General features: G+C 38.1%; 2 protein-coding genes across 2 annotated transcripts; one reads left to right on the top strand and one right to left on the bottom strand.

The window, feature by feature from the left end:
* Positions 1-589: 589 nt before the first annotated feature.
* LOC116302742 (adenylate kinase 7) lies at positions 590-15,554 on the bottom strand. The gene is made up of 20 exons (XM_089024265.1): positions 15,439-15,554; positions 14,848-15,015; positions 10,210-10,318; positions 9,488-9,582; positions 8,635-9,009; positions 8,452-8,529; positions 8,029-8,115; positions 7,364-7,426; positions 6,850-6,978; positions 6,514-6,625; positions 5,399-5,469; positions 4,690-4,747; positions 4,542-4,604; positions 4,181-4,279; positions 3,689-3,787; positions 3,092-3,172; positions 2,786-2,838; positions 2,123-2,209; positions 1,241-1,399; positions 590-806 (listed from the first exon to the last, which is right to left on the bottom strand). The coding sequence occupies exons 1-20, from the start codon at positions 15,532-15,534 to the stop codon at positions 768-770; spliced, it is 2,121 nt and encodes a 706-aa protein (XP_088880391.1). The 5' UTR covers positions 15,535-15,554; the 3' UTR covers positions 590-767.
* On the top strand, positions 11,911-14,064 carry LOC116302743 (uncharacterized). The gene has a single exon (XM_031712106.2). It carries the CDS (start codon positions 12,115-12,117, stop codon positions 13,288-13,290), a length of 1,176 nt encoding a protein of 391 aa, XP_031567966.1. The 5' UTR covers positions 11,911-12,114; the 3' UTR covers positions 13,291-14,064.
* Positions 15,555-15,811: the final 257 nt, after the last annotated feature.

Genomic DNA, 15,811 nt, shown 5'->3' with positions numbered 1-15,811 from the left:
TTTTCAATCAATCGCACACGAATTCACGTAGTCACCTTATTTTTTTAGAACAGGGATATCATGTATACTATATCATATGCAAGAAAGGGTCATCATATTTATTGCCTTGGGGCAGCGCGGGGCGAACCCAATAATTTGTTAGAGGTGTACCAAGTGAAAAAAATTCGTAATTTATCACATCATGTTTTTTTAATATGCAAAAAAGTGATTAAGGCATAGGGGGGTCTCCAGTGCACCTAATACTGAAACATAAAACTGCTCGATCTTTAACAGCTGAAGAAATAGAAAATGCGCGCGCGTATGTGCTGTTCGTAATTATAAAAGACAACCACGCGCGGGGATTGGCAATGAATATTAGGAGCAAGCATGAAACGTAGAGGATAGAGGAGGCAAAGCATTACTAGGGAGAAATCCTAGCGCCAGACAATAACCCGCCCACTTCACAGAACTTTTCTTATTATAGAATGAAATACATCCACGGAGCCAAGGGGGAAGGTCGAAGGTGTCGTGACCAATAGAACATAATCTACACAAAAAACACTGATAGTAGGAACCCGCTTGGGAAAAAAAATTAATGGCTGATCCGAGACCTTTTTTTATTAATATTTTTATTTCTTCTCAACAAACAGAAAACCAGGTTGAAATACATACAGAACTAATGGGTGTACCATTGGTACGACAACAGGGCCAAACCTCCCGGTGACAATGTTTCGCAATAGGATATTATTTTATATACAATTGTACAAAGTAGAAATTACTGGACGTTTCTAGTCGATTTGTGGATTGTTTTCAAACAAATATTCAGCCTGTAACGAAAAAAAATTAAGCATTGAGATTAGTATACGTACGAGAATGACATCACCGAAGTATGTCGGTGTGTGATTAATGCGCATGCGCAGGCCCTTATCGAAAAAACATTTTTTCCGACCTGTTGTTTTATGGCACATTCATATTTTGAACTAAAATATAAGGAAAATGGTAGACTTCCACAAAGTCCTTCGCCTCTGCATTAGTTCACGCTAGCTGAACAAAGCACAGGCAACCCAACCAGGACCACACCGCTACACGACCTCGAAGCTCACTTTTTTTTCGCTTGCTTCGTTCGTGACTCTGTGAGTCTCAGAGGAAAGATTGTAGGAAGTCTAGGAAAATGGAAATTTTATTAATTTTATTCCTTAAAAAGTAAAAAACGTACCGTAACAACTCTAAGAGAGACAAGTATTTGTGAACATGCGCTTACCACAAAATCAATTGGATCGTCAGGTCGGATTTTACAGCATTCTATCAACCCTTGGGAAAGTGTTGGCATAACGTGTTTCATCAGGTAGTTTCTCAGTGGAATGGACTGGTTTTCAAGCAATTCTTGCTCCTGTTTCTTGACCTCTGCAAGTCGAACACGCTAAGAGTAGGAGATTAAATTGAACATAATTAATAGAACTGACTGACGTACTCATACCAAAGAATTCTCGAAAAGAAGAAGCGACAAAGGGAAAAACAAAACTTCTGACTTTTTGAGGATAGAGAAATAAAATGAACCCTTATTTGCGCTAGAGCAGCGGACACACTGTGTACCATTGCATGCATGTAACATTGCGCGCAACATGCTTTAATCGAGGGATGACATACAGTGCAACAAAATTACGCAACATCGTCACAATTGACGACTCTTAAAATTCCAGGGTATGCAGGCTTAACCTCACTTCTGAGATCGGTAAACAAAAGCAGAAATTAGAATAACAAAACAAGCAACTCCTGGATTCAAGGCTAAGCCCGCATACGCTGGAGTTTTAAGAGTCGTCAATGCGGCGTCTTCCCTCGATAACTACGCCTGCTATACTACGAATTGTGGTCAGAATTATATATATTTTAGTTCAGCCTGATTGGCTAAAAATATTGCAAGTGATGTTGCAGCCATGTTCACACAATACTATTTGTTGCGCGCGATGTTCCAGAAGTAGAGCATGATTCAGCTTCTGAAATATAGCATGCACATTTTTGTTGCGCGTAACAAATGAGGTTTAGGAGCTGTTCTGGAGTGGAACAATCCTGTTGTGTGCAATGTTTCAGCGTGTGCCTGCGCCTTTATAAGTACTCCTAATACCATCAACTACAAAGATTTTACCCATTCCTCTTGTCTCAGTGAATTCTGGGCGGCCTCTTCTGCCTCCATTCGTTCTCGTTCCTCCCTTTCTATTCTTTCTTGTTCGAGCTGCAATCATACGAATAAAGTTGATTTTCGTTAAAATTTGATACGACGTTATGAAGCCGAGGTCTGCTGAAGATTGCAAGTAGTATGATATAAACTGCATGAACCGACTAAAATATTGAACCTGAATGCCCATACAACATGCAGGGAATGATTGCTCCTTTGATTAATCGTTGGATGCAAGATTTAGTATATCCACTGCACGATGTGATAACTGATATTGAATACTGACTGTTACTCAAGGAACGCGGACCACCCTAAAAATTGGGGGGGGGGGGGGGGGGGGGGGGAGGGGGGATGGTCTAAGATCGGGAAATATAAGAGACTAGTATGGGAAAAAGTGGGGGGTTAAGATTGGAAAATACAAATATAAGAGTTTATAGTTTGTTAAAAGGTAATAGGGGTTATAGCCTCCACAGCTCCCCCCCCCCCCCCCCCCGTCTCCGCGGTCTCTGTGACTGATGATATAATTGGATAAACGTTCATTGTCGGTAATAACTGGGTTCAAGAGAAAAGAAACTAGTTCATTTTCTTTTGCTGGGACCCTTTGCTGATTATAGATTTCTATTTATGCCATACCCTCTTCTCGATCTTGATCCTCTCCATCTCGGCAATTTCTTCAGGTGTTGGGCCTGGATTATGAATCAAAGAGTTTTTATTTGACTGAACTACAAAGAATCGTGGAACTGAGTGGAAGTGAAAGAAAAGGAATGTGAAAAAGCCGATGCAGATAAACACATATCAAGCAGTGCAAGTGTGAATCTAGGATAAGGAAGAGGATGGAGGTAAAAAACTGAATCCTGTTATCACAGAAAAAAGTATTTTGGCGATGGAAGAAAAGTAATCAGTTACGACAGTGAATAGGTTTCAAACTTATATGCATACCATAATTGCGAGGTTCCCCAATGAGTTTCTTAATGGCTTCAACAGTATCTGTCATCTTGGGGCTTGAATCAGCAGAGATGTCTGAATACGGAAAACATATTTGAATTAATTTGATAACATACTGTGACAACAACTGAGTTTTCGACCTTCAAGTAGAGCCGAGCACATCTAACCATCTGAACACCATGATTGGTCCGACAATGACATGAGCGCGTCCGCGCCGTGTTATGGTTATGATATTGGATGGAAAGAAAATTCCCGCGCAATGCGATTAGTCTGGCGTATGCCTTGCCGTGCCACAACCCTGTTCGTACTGCTAGATTTTCACACGACACACGAAAGATGCTCTTTACAGTTCGCACATCATCGATATGGTGCACGTTTTCACGTAGTGCATATAAAGATAGAGCGATATACCGAAGTATATTGCATCTTACAACAACATTTAGCATCCATGCACTTTTTTTTCCCAGTAACTCGCATAATTACGGGTAGAGAGAACGATGCTTATGATCACAAGCGCGCAGATTGCGCTTTGTTTGCAAAATCCTATTGAAGTCATCCGTAATTTATGTTGCCATGTTGGTCTGGACATACCTATGTGATCTGGATGGAACTCCAGTTCATCGAAGTAATTCAGCACGGTTTCATCTTCTGTGTTAATGGCCCGGTATTCATTCAGACGTCTCATTAATCCTGCAGGACAAGAAACAAATGAGCAATGTGAATACAATGAGCATGTGTAGCACTGAGCAAGAATATGTGTAATAAAACTAGAAAATGGAACGGGGATCAAAAAACAGTTAAAAATCGGAAATTCTTCGACTTTCGTTTTTTTTCTAGTAGCTTTATGCTAGTCGCTCGTAACAAATAGACAAAATTCTTTTGCTTCGTCTTGACTTTGTTATAATTCCGATGTGTGTACTTGCCGACAGAGATATAGAATAAATAAAAATAAGAATAGCCTTCATGTTTTCAGTGATCCTCAGTTCCAAAGTACTTTACACTATGTTTTCAACAACCTCGTGCTTTTGGGAAATATTCTTTTGAGCAAAACCATTAGATTAAAAATTATTTGTATTACCTCACCTTCTTCTGTATTGTGTGTGCCTGCAACAACACTTTCCGGTAGGTTCATTACTCTAGTCTTCAAGAAATCATCAGAAGCTTCGAGCGAAACGATTACCTCTGAAATGAATTGAATAAAAGACAAAAAAAAAAAAAACACTATGAAATAAGTTTCGTCCTATACACCACGAGATCATTTCTAATCATATTTTAATCTTCTGAAAGGCGAATAAACTACTGCGGAAATAGAAAACGCGCGCGCGTGCTGTGTGCAGTCATAAAGCACGCGGGGATTGGCAGAACACAAGTGTTAGGAGAAGAAAGACGCGTAGAGATAAGATATGACAAAAATAAGGTGTTATCTATATAAGGAAAAAAATACCTGGCATTATTAATTTATCGTAGTTGACTGCTGAATCTTCTTCTTCGGCTTCACCTTCTTCAACTATAGTACAAGACAAACATGTCAGACATCAGTCAGATGACGGGCAGTAGAAATATGATGAAGAAAATAATTTAAAAAATCTAACCTGCAAAGAGTTCTTTCGCTTGTTCATAGGTTTTTGGGTAGCCATCCATGATAAACCCCTAAATGTTCAGATGAGAATTTCGGTCAGCATTGGGGACAAAACATACCAGATCTACCCTCTATGTCAGAACCCTCTCGCTTCAGTTATACGTTACGATATCATGAGAGAAACCTACGACCAAAGCACTTGAGCGAGAGAACCTCTGGAACCCAAGGTACAACAGATGGTGCATAAGTGCGAAAAATAGGCACCCGAATTAGCCATTTTGAGTTTTAAAAACTAGGTCGAGTTGGCATTGCGTAGCATTGTGTAACTTTTCAAGGGGACGAAATGTACGCCATCTTTTTTTTGTACGTCATCTTGGAAGTATGTCTCCCAAAACAGTAACACAATGCACTGCAATCTCAACTCGATCAAAACAGTCCCAGTTTTTTCTCAGCCTCAGAATGGTAATAGAGAATCCAAAAGCAAAGATCAAGATTTTGGAACCATGAAACAATCTCTGGGCTGATGAAGGATGGAATTCCCTCGAAGCTAACTAAGCCAACTCCCTTTCATTATTATGATTACTCTCATTATTCCGCTTTTTGACTCAGTGTAGAACGATGGCGTTCAGACACTTATTCTATATTCTACAGTACAATATGCAGTGATATACTTTCGTTTTGTTAATGAGATAGAACTTATGTGTGTATATATATATACTGACCTGGTTCTGACAGGGCATAGAATGGAGTTTATCCCTGAAAAAACGAATAATATACTGATCCTCGTAATGTCCTGCAAGAATAAATATGATACACGTCCATCAAGTCGGAACATCTAAAAGAATTTTCCGAATTTGAAAGAAAGACTGGTAACGATCTGGGAATAGGGCATAGGAACGTATTACTTAAGACATTCCTATTCGACGCATAAATAGCTATATTTTTAACAGTTAATTAAAAATTATATTTTAATAGCTAATTATTATTATTTTTGCAGTGTATATATATTTTTTATTTAGCATATACCAACTTGTATACTTCCTAAGAACGCGCGCGCTCATTGGTTAATTGGAGGTGAAAATTGTACGATATCCACCTCTGAATCTCGGAATATTGAGTCGGCAACAAAATGGCATCTGCCGGCAATCGTTTTGCTACAATTTCTGATGAGGAAATTGAAAAAATGAAAGTAAATGCCATTCCTATCAATACTAAAAAGGCAACGAAGTATGGCCTAAAAGTTTTGCTAAAATTTTTGCTTAAAGTTTTGCTAAAAGTTTTGCGTGAATTTGTCACGCAAACTAAAAGTTTCTGTTTGTTTGTTTTTATTGAATTATTGTATATTAAAATAAGTTACTCTGTACACAAGTTGGTATATGCTAAAACAATTATTCGCCTCAGGCTCAGTGAATATGGAGAATACTTACCTCGCCGCTCGAAGACTCGCGTCTCGCTAAATATTCCCCGATATTCACTTCGCCTTCGGCGAATAATTGCTAAATATTTATTCGTTTATTCACTATTTATTGATTTATTCTATATTGTAAGAGCATTGAGATATTATGTAATGCGCTAGAATAAAATTATCATCATTATTATTACTGGTTTTGGGGACGCGTGATTGCGAAGCTTGTGATCTTGTGCCCAAATTCAGCCCCACAATATTGCGCACTCAGGTAGTTGCCAGTTTTCAGATCAACTTCGGAAAGGCGTTTTCAAGACTAAGGGTGGAAGCCTCAGGAACCCAGGATAAAAATTTTCCAGAACTCTGCCTGCCTGTGTTATAAAGATTGCAGCAACGGCTGCAGTAGAATATTATAGTATTACTATAAAGTACCATTGTTTTGGTCTTTGCTCTCTATTAGGGCGTCAAGCAGTTCTTGGTCTTCCTGTGCTTTGATGTCGTCATCTTCATCACCATCTTGGTCAGCTCGAGCTGCACTTTGTTGCTAGGTAACACAAGTTCAAATTTAAAGGTGCTTAATAACGAAGTTTTGAACAAACCTACATAACCGAAACTGAGGGTGTGTTATATATCAAAAAACTGGCGTAAATACTTCAGAAGGGATAGTTTTTCTCGGTTATTCGACAACCCCAAACGACTTCATATTTATTCCCAGAATATTTAACGTTACTTTGCTCACTGCCATTTGGAAGAAGTCGACTGACTTACCAGTTTCTCGATAGCTTCATCGATGACATTCTGTATTTTGATATGGTGCAGTTTGTAATGGTCACAAAGCTGCTTGATAACAAGTGTTTTGCCAGATGCTGGGGGTCCCAGGATACACGCACGGATTGGCTGAAAAAGGGAGGTAAAATTATAGAACTATTTGCAAAGCAAACAAAACAATTTTGAAAATAAAGCATTGGTCTAAGGCTTCGAGAAAGTGTAATCATGATTTATTTTGATAGATCTAACTATCATTTAATAAAAATATCTTATAAACTGTTCGCGAGTAGAAAACTGAAATATAGCACCGACAAAATGCATCGCTTTATTTTCGGCCAAACATAAAAAAACCGCTATTTCAAGGAATATATGACTATATATTTATATATAAGAAATATATATATATTTCTTCCTCGCTCTCAAAGTATATGAACACGCACGGCGGTTTGTTAACTAATATGTTTAGTATTGTATCGTTTGTATCCTATCGATATCCACTTGTGGATGTGCTTACCAATAATCCTCTGGTTTCTTTGTATTCTTTGATAACCCTTTCAATGTTATCGACAAGACCAGCCTATTGCAATAAAACAAACAAAAAATACATGTCACATGCCGTACTATCCCTCCGCGCGCAACAGGTTTTGTTGATATTGCTGTATGAAGTACGTATAGGCTTTTTTGAAACAAAAAGAATCGCTAAGAGCAAAGCAACATCCTGCGACTTGTACCGCAACAATTCCAATGTGCAAGAACTTTCACGAACTTGCATGTTGACGGCATTTAATTTACCCAACTATAGTGCGCTGCAAGAAATACGGTAATTATATTTAAATATTCTCCTAGGGTAAAAGTTGATCATCATGTTCAACCCTACAACACTGACATGATTTACACGTGCATGCATCAACAGAGAGTTTTAGATTTACGTTCACGGCAAACGTGAAACGTCAGTTGACCAGTAAAAAATTCTCTTAAATTACTGAAAAAGAATCGCAAAAAAGTCCAATTAGTAGAAAAACAAAAGAGTATTTGCGCTTGGTGAGAAGGTTTGTAAAAGGTAAAGTAAAATAAAGGAAAACTATGAAAACGTGGTCACGTTTGCCGTTTGCGGCGAGAAAAAAAAGTCAATCTAAAACTCTCTAACACCTTGAAGGCATCGTGTGGATATTTCCTTACCTCAGCCATCCAGTTAATAGTCATGCCTTCTTTGATGTAAGTAGCTTCCATCCTCAGATTCACCAGTAACATGTCAAAATCTGCTTGCTGAAAAAAGACGATTTGATTAAGGAAACGAATGTTAAAAGTTAAATGCTGATTGTTGCAATGAGATATTTTAGTTTCTTATCCCTCCCCCTCCCCCTCCCCCTCCCCCCATCCCCACCCCACCTCATTTTGTACCGCGTTTCGAAAAATATTATTCTCTAATTCCAATTCTGTTTTGGAACCGGCCAGTCACAGTTCTCATGTTACTAGCCACTGGCTAATTTGTAGATCAAGAACGATTTCTTTTTGATTCCTAATGGCACATCGTTGAGTGATTTCATAATACACGGTCACTGATTAGATGATTTTAGCTCTTATAAGTCATTTACTATTTACCTCAAGTTCTTTAATCAATAGAGCTTCTTCTTTACTTATTTTCTTCATTCTTCCAGTTCCAAGGGAAAGACTGATAGCCTGAGACCAAAAATGAGAGTTTGTGACAAAACGCATAATTATACTGAAGGCTGATGATTTGAACATCGATTGAATCAGCACCCGATCTGTTTTACTATTACTTACCTTTACTATTTCCTCTAGCGTGTTCTTGGACTCATCTACGACCACCATGTACCTGACCTTAGGATGTTGGTCACATATATTCACCACCACACTAGCTAAATCATTGATGTGAATAGTTGGTACAATATTGTCGCCATTTCCAAAGCACTGCAGAGCTGGTGCCTGGCCATGCCAAGCGGTTTTGAAAAGGAAATGAAAAATATCCTCCCCGCCGCCATACGTTAATCCAGGCGCTACCACATAGGTTATAAACTTGGCTTTGTTTGTCTTGCCAAATTTGATAACAAGCTTCTCTGCGCTGATGTGGGGTTTAAAGTTTGGGTGGGCACGGCGACGTCTGTAGTCATCTTCAGTAAATGGGATCTCTGGGTCGTCCTACGATAACGTAAAACCATAATAGTATCCATGATAAGTGGCACAAATGATCTTTCATTGATTTTATCGTCCTTTTATCCGCCTGATCGTTGGTGTGCAAGTCTTATTGTTTCCTTAAGCGACATTCCCTCTTACAACCACTGCGCACGTCAGCTTCAAGTGTATAACCGATTGTTATACAAATAGCAATCAGTGGAGATTTTGCGAAATGTAGCTAGCATCAACGGTCAGTTTTTGCTATCATCATAACAACACTTTGTACTCACAATTTACCCCTAGAATGATGATGTTCCAAATTTATTTTAGTACATAATGCCTAAAAATGTTCCTAAGGCGTGGGACTATCAACTATCAAGTCCTCCAACATGGCCGGCGTGAAAACCATCAATAAATCAAATATGTAGTACATGTGCGATGTCCCGATGTCTTCAAATCCCTACCTCCTAGTCTATTCATACAAGAATAAATTTGTACTCACGGGATCCAATGGTTTACTCCGCGCCCAAGTCATCACGGTAGACAAGCAAATGAACAGTTTTAGGTCTTTAAAATTCTCCAGCTCTGCATGAAGAGCTAAACACAAAATAATTTTTGTTTCAATAAAGGAATATAAAATTTTTAAGGAATAAGAAAGGGTATTTTGAATCCAAGTTATATCAGAGCATGTCGACCACATGTTAAAAACTTACGGTACGGGCGTGACATAGTAACGCCGCGTTGTGTGATTTACTAAAAGACTTTTTCAATTTCATTTCTTTACCGTCAAAGCAGTGTCGAGATTTTTATACAAATACCAAATCAGCTCAGGCCCCGTCCACACGTATCCGGAAATTTTTGTATCCGCAAATTTTTTTTTGCGGATACGGGTTGCGTCCACACGTGTCCGCAAATTTTTGTATCCGTATCCGCAAATTTTACGAAAACGGATACGTGTGGACGGTGAAAACGATTCGAATACGCTATTTGTGGACGCAAACATTTTCGTATCCGCAAAAAATAATTTGCGGATACCAAAATTTTCGGATACGTGTGGACGGGGCCTTAGTCTTCAACCCGCATTCTCAAGGGAATAAAACTACGAAAGTTATTGCCGCATTCAGTGTTGGATAATATAACAAAATTCACATAAATAAAAATGACATTCAGTTACAATCTATCCAATCAAAAAAAATATGGCCTTTGATTTGAATGTGAAGTTACCTGAGACGGCCCATGTTGCCTCGTCTACTTGATCTGGCTGTCCATTAATATCATATACAATAATGTCACATGCAAGCAGGAACGGTAATAGTTCTTCTTTATTTTTGTACTGAAATGTCAAATAAAGGCAAACTTATCACAAAAAGTAGGGTATTAGAGGCTGAAAGAGACATCTCCCGCGCAATTAAAGCTTTCTTCAGCCCGTTTGTTTATTGTCTATCAGTGGCGTAGCGAGAGTACCAGGAAAGGGCGAGGCAACGCGCTTTGGCGCAAAAATCTACAGGTAGCGCAACAAAATAGGGGGGGGGGGGGGGGGGGGGGAATTCTCTGAATTTTAGTTAAACACCGTGGGAGGGCCTTTTCCACATATTTCCTTTTTCATATAATTTTGGACGGATATCACTTCGGAAAGTTATCATCATCTGATATTCGTCGATATTGCATACAGATTTTTAAAATGCAGTGATATGCTTATGAGATCGGTTTTGGATTCAGTCATTTTCCGTTCGCATGGAGTGTAATTCTAAAATTCCTTGAAATGGCGTCAATTCATCCTACAAGGCTGGATTTGACCTCCGGGACCATTCATAATTTATGGTTTGGCAAACTGTGTGGTTTTGTGGGGGGTGGCACCAGAGGAGGATCCACTAACATCCTACAATGCATTGCGAGTGAGATATGACGTTTTTTCTATTTAAACAGCTAAAATTGATATTTTCGAAACTGAAAAAACAATTGTATCTAAGTAGAGTGTATTTCTATTTACTTATTTATTTATCTATTTCCTTAATTATTCATAATGTCATCAATTGACTCAACTGAACAAAGCGGAGCACAACAAAATGTGGTTTAATAAAAGAGTTTTTTCCCCACCAGTAAGAAAAATCCTTAAAACGGGCTAATTTCAAAAAATAATCACGCAGAGCGAAAGAAGTGCTATTTCTCAATGATCGGGTAAAATTTCGAGGCTTTATTTCACGTTTAGATTATTTTATTAAAACTTTTGATGAATCTCCATACATTTCCTTATAACCGGACACCACAGAAACCAAGTTTGGGCTACCTGCGATATCAGTGTCTTGTTTCAAATCTCAACACAGGAATTCCAATAAAGCACTTTATTGATTTATTTATTCATGTACAAATTCTAAAGCCTGGTTCCCTATGGTACAACAAGCGCTCTTTGACGAGTCAAATCCACGCTCTACCTGTTTTGGTAGTATTGTGCAAGGGCGCCAGGACAGACGGATTGGGTTTTAGATGTATGTGTGATTGTTTCAGTTATTCTGATTGAATTGATATATGTTTGTTTCTATAAAATGGATACTAAATAGTGCTCACTTATCTTTAAAAAATAACCGTCCGTTCCAACCAACGGTCTTTCTGGTTTGAATCAGCGTGCGATATGAATATATTTACCACGTCCACCAACGGTCTTTCTGGTTTGAATAAGCTGTACGTACGCTCTGAGTATTTACCGCTGCACTATCCGTGCCAAGCAGCGACGGCGTCGCTTCGTTAGCGATTACTCTCCTTTAATAAGTTAATCAAATTTACCTTCAGTACGGAGTGACGCCGGCGCTGCTTGGCACGGATAGTAGCGGTAAATACTCAGAGCGTACGTACAGCTGATTCAAACCAGAAAGATTAGAATAACTGAAACAATCACACATACATCTAAAACCCAATCCGTCTGTCCTGGCGCCTTTGTATGGTGCTCCGCGCGGGTTAGAGTTACCAGTCACGGGAACGGGCCTGTCTGCGATTGGCTTAACTCAAACAATTGAAATGGCGGGAATGTCTGGCTGCAATAAGCAGCCGTTACAGTAATTCCCTTTTTTCCGAGAAACAAGACCGACACCTAAAAGCGGGCGAGAGCGGGCTTTCTTTTTAGGATAAAAAATTATGGCTGACGAGCCTAGTACCAAAAAACAAAAAACAGAGCAAGGAATGGGATTACCCAAGGAAGAAAAGGGAGCGAATGAACGTTCAATTACGCTCCATTTATCTAAGTATCCTGAGTCGATAAGAAGCTTTACTGATGAGGAACTAGAAAAGGTCTTTGAAATAGGAGTCTTGGTAAGAGAGTCTCTTCAAATGACGGTTAGCTCGAACCAAAAACACCTTGAACAAGTGCTTGCATCTGAACTTGATGTACAAATGAAGCAGGTTCAAGCAACAGTGGCCAGTATTAAAGAGCAAGTAAACCAAAAGGTGCTAGACATCGAAAGAAACGTGTCTAAAAGTGTCAGTGACAACATACTGGACATGACGAAGGTCGTAAATAAATTCAAGCAAGATGTAAACGGCGAATTGACAAATCTCAAAACCGATTTAGTCACTAATGTCAGTGGAGTGGCTGACAAGGTGCCACCACTAGATTCTCTCAATACAAAGATTAACGATTCTAAAACAGATATCATCGAAGAAGTGAGGAAGATCGACATATCAGTACAAGCTCTAGGAAAACCAAAAACCAAAGGCTCCATGGGAGAAAGGTTAGTCCTAACTATTATAAAAGAAGCATTTCCTAACTTTACCGTAGAGCACACCGCCACATTTGGAAATTCAGGAGATGTGCTTGTTACCACTCCTGAAGAAGAGAAATTTCCCGTTGAAGTTAAGAACCTCAAGAGTCCGGTGGCGAAAAAAGAAATTGCAAAATTTGAAAAGCTAGTGGTGGATCATTTTCCCGAAGCTAAAGTTGGAATTATGCTTTCATTGGAGAGCGGCATCGCAAGACGGTCATTGAGAGGAAAGTTTGAAATCTCCCTAGACCGAAATAAATATTTCATCTATGTGCCAAATGCGTTGGAAGAAGGAAATCTGAAGGTAATATGGAGCGTGATGCTTGCTAGAGAATTAGCCCAATTGAATGCAGAGTTGAAAGAGAATCAAACGTCGAAGCTGAGCACTCTGTATGAAAGATTCAAGAACAATATCGAGAACGCGAAAAAGTCCCGTCGCAACCTTGAATCCCTAGAAGCCACAGTGAAAAATCTAAAAGAAAGCATGGAGCCTATCTTAAAAATTGTTGAACAAAGCGAAACCGACATATATAAAATACTGCACTTAAGTTAAAGTTACAGGTAGTATCAGGTGCCCAAACGTTATTTCCATAGAGATAAAAAATTTATTTTCCTACAGTTTTCAATTCTTAGTTTAGGAATTCCAAAAGTACTCAAGGAAATTCATAATTTTAAAAACAATGCAAGTATCCGGTTGCTCATAAAACGTTTTCTAGAGTATTCAATTTTTATTATATGTAGCATTGGATCTGTGAATATTTTGATGTTGAAATGGGATTATAACCCTGATTAAATAGGTCTGTAACCAGTGGAAGGTCTAGGATTTAGGCTAGGGGGTTAATATTAAACTATGGCTGTACATTTCTGACAGCCTAACCAAAAGACTATAGATTATTGACTATAGATTTGCTAACCAAAAAAAAAAAAAAAGAAGAAAAATACGACTAAAGATTGGCTAACCAAAAATGATAAAGAAAGAAAAACAAATGTAGTTTGGCTAACTAAAAGTTAACTAAAAAAACTGTAGTTTGGTTAATCAATTAAAAAGGTCAATCTTTGATTTTTTTACTGTGTAGAAGTAAAAAGCCACTTCCAACTTCTAATTAGGGTGTTCATAGTAATTGTCTTTAAAGGTGGTTCAATACTATCAAGATGATATAATTAGGAAGTTAGTAGTTGTTATCTAGGGGGTTTCATTGTGGTCTTGGGGGATCAAACGAACCCCCCCATATTCATACCAGGTAATCAAGGAATTCTAAAAAGCTTGACTTTTGCAATTCCAAATGGTGATTATAATGAATTCAATAAATCAGGTGAATAATATTGATCATGGCCTATATGCTTGTTTTGTGTCAACTGTGTTTCAGCTTACCAACATCTAATTGGCACCCTGGGTTCCACTCTCGTTTCAGTGCTCCTTGGTTGTAGATTTTATTATCATGAGAGATACTCAGATATAATAAGAGATGACAAAATCTATGATCAAGAAGCACTGGAGCAAGACAGCCTCTAAAACCTTAAGATTATCCAATTATGTTAGTGGGTATATTAATAAACAGACTGCTGTGTGGGACTTATGATAAAACAAAGTGCTGCCTTACAACTACAAATGGTTAGACTTTCAAGTGGCTCATGATGACTTTAAATGTCAGTCCTATTTCTCTCACACTGTTATTCAGCTGCATCAACCAATATTGGAGAGGTAAATGAACCATCTCAGAAGTAAAGGCGTCCTGGCAGTGACCACCCTCAGTTTGTACTCTCATACAAACCACATCTCATGAATGAAAGCACTCTTGAGTATATACAGTTAATGTCATTATCATTGGACATAAGACATTTATTGTGGTATAAATGTCTTTTTCTCTGGACAACATCAATGACATTGACTATATAGTATGTACATAGAAAGGGTGTTATTAAATCATACAACATATACATTCAAGGCCATGGCTTTGATTCCTATCAGAAACTCTAATTTTTTTCTTGAGTTTCTTTCAGCTGGTGACAAATTATTCTATACTTCCCTTTCTTGCTATAAATACATTTATCATATACTATCATAGATATTACCAATAACCAATTTGCATGTTTGTGTTACAGTGATTACCTCAAATGTTTCATCTACCCATTCAGGTTTTGTTTTCGTTGAATCATGCAGAGTACCAACTATTTGGTAGCATTCATCTTTTGGAACTTGCGGTGCTCCACTAGCAACAGACTCTTCATCATTTACGTCTTCTTCTGAGGTAGCACCCACCACTGAGCGTGACAATAACTGATAACGATATTGCGATAATGACAATACATGAGAAAATTAAATTTATTTCAATACTGTAACTATGTAAGCTTATGTAATGTAACTGAAAGCCACTTTCACTAAAAGTTATCCTCATACTTAAACTCTTGCGCAAATTAAATTTATTTTATACTGTATTAAACTATGTAAGTTTATATACTGTAACTGAAAGCCACTTTCACTAAAAGTTACCCTCATACTTAAACTCTTGCGCAAAGCCACTACAATAAAAGTATATCACCACTATCATGATTAATCTAGTACTATTCCTCATTTCTTTTTATCTTTCTTATTCTTTCTCTTCTTTCTCGTCATCAACAAGCATGCAACAAACGTTCAAAGCGAGGTGAGATAGTCGATTTTAATAGAAAAAGACAAAGAAACAAGCCAAAGGTACCATACCTTACTAATATTCTTGCCTGTGTATAAATCTACGTGGTTCATAAAGACTCTAACTCGTTTTTTCTCGCCAAGAGCTGCTGCAACTTCGGCTGCCATCTTGAACTACAAAATGTTTCTCTTCGTGTCTGTTGCGAGGCAACGGAAAATAGTTACCGAGAGTAGACTGGAACGAGGAAGCTGGCAAAGCGAAAAGGAACGAACAATTATCGATTGATAGCCGTTACTATCCATTTCTTAACCCTTTTTAAAATATAATCTTCTTTTTATTCAATAACAAGTCAAAAAACTTAAACTAGAGGGTATTTTATTATACTTCCATTGTATTTGCTATTACAGATCATTTGCAACAAATGCATACCAAGAATCTTGACCT

Source organism: Actinia tenebrosa, unplaced genomic scaffold (genome assembly GCF_029948245.1).
Source record: "Actinia tenebrosa isolate PJP-AT-01 unplaced genomic scaffold, QUT_ActTen_1.0 PGA_scaffold8__29_contigs__length_14323225, whole genome shotgun sequence".
In the NCBI taxonomy this organism is placed as follows: domain Eukaryota; kingdom Metazoa; phylum Cnidaria; class Anthozoa; order Actiniaria; family Actiniidae; genus Actinia; species Actinia tenebrosa.
This window is presented reverse-complemented; position numbering and strand designations above follow the sequence as displayed.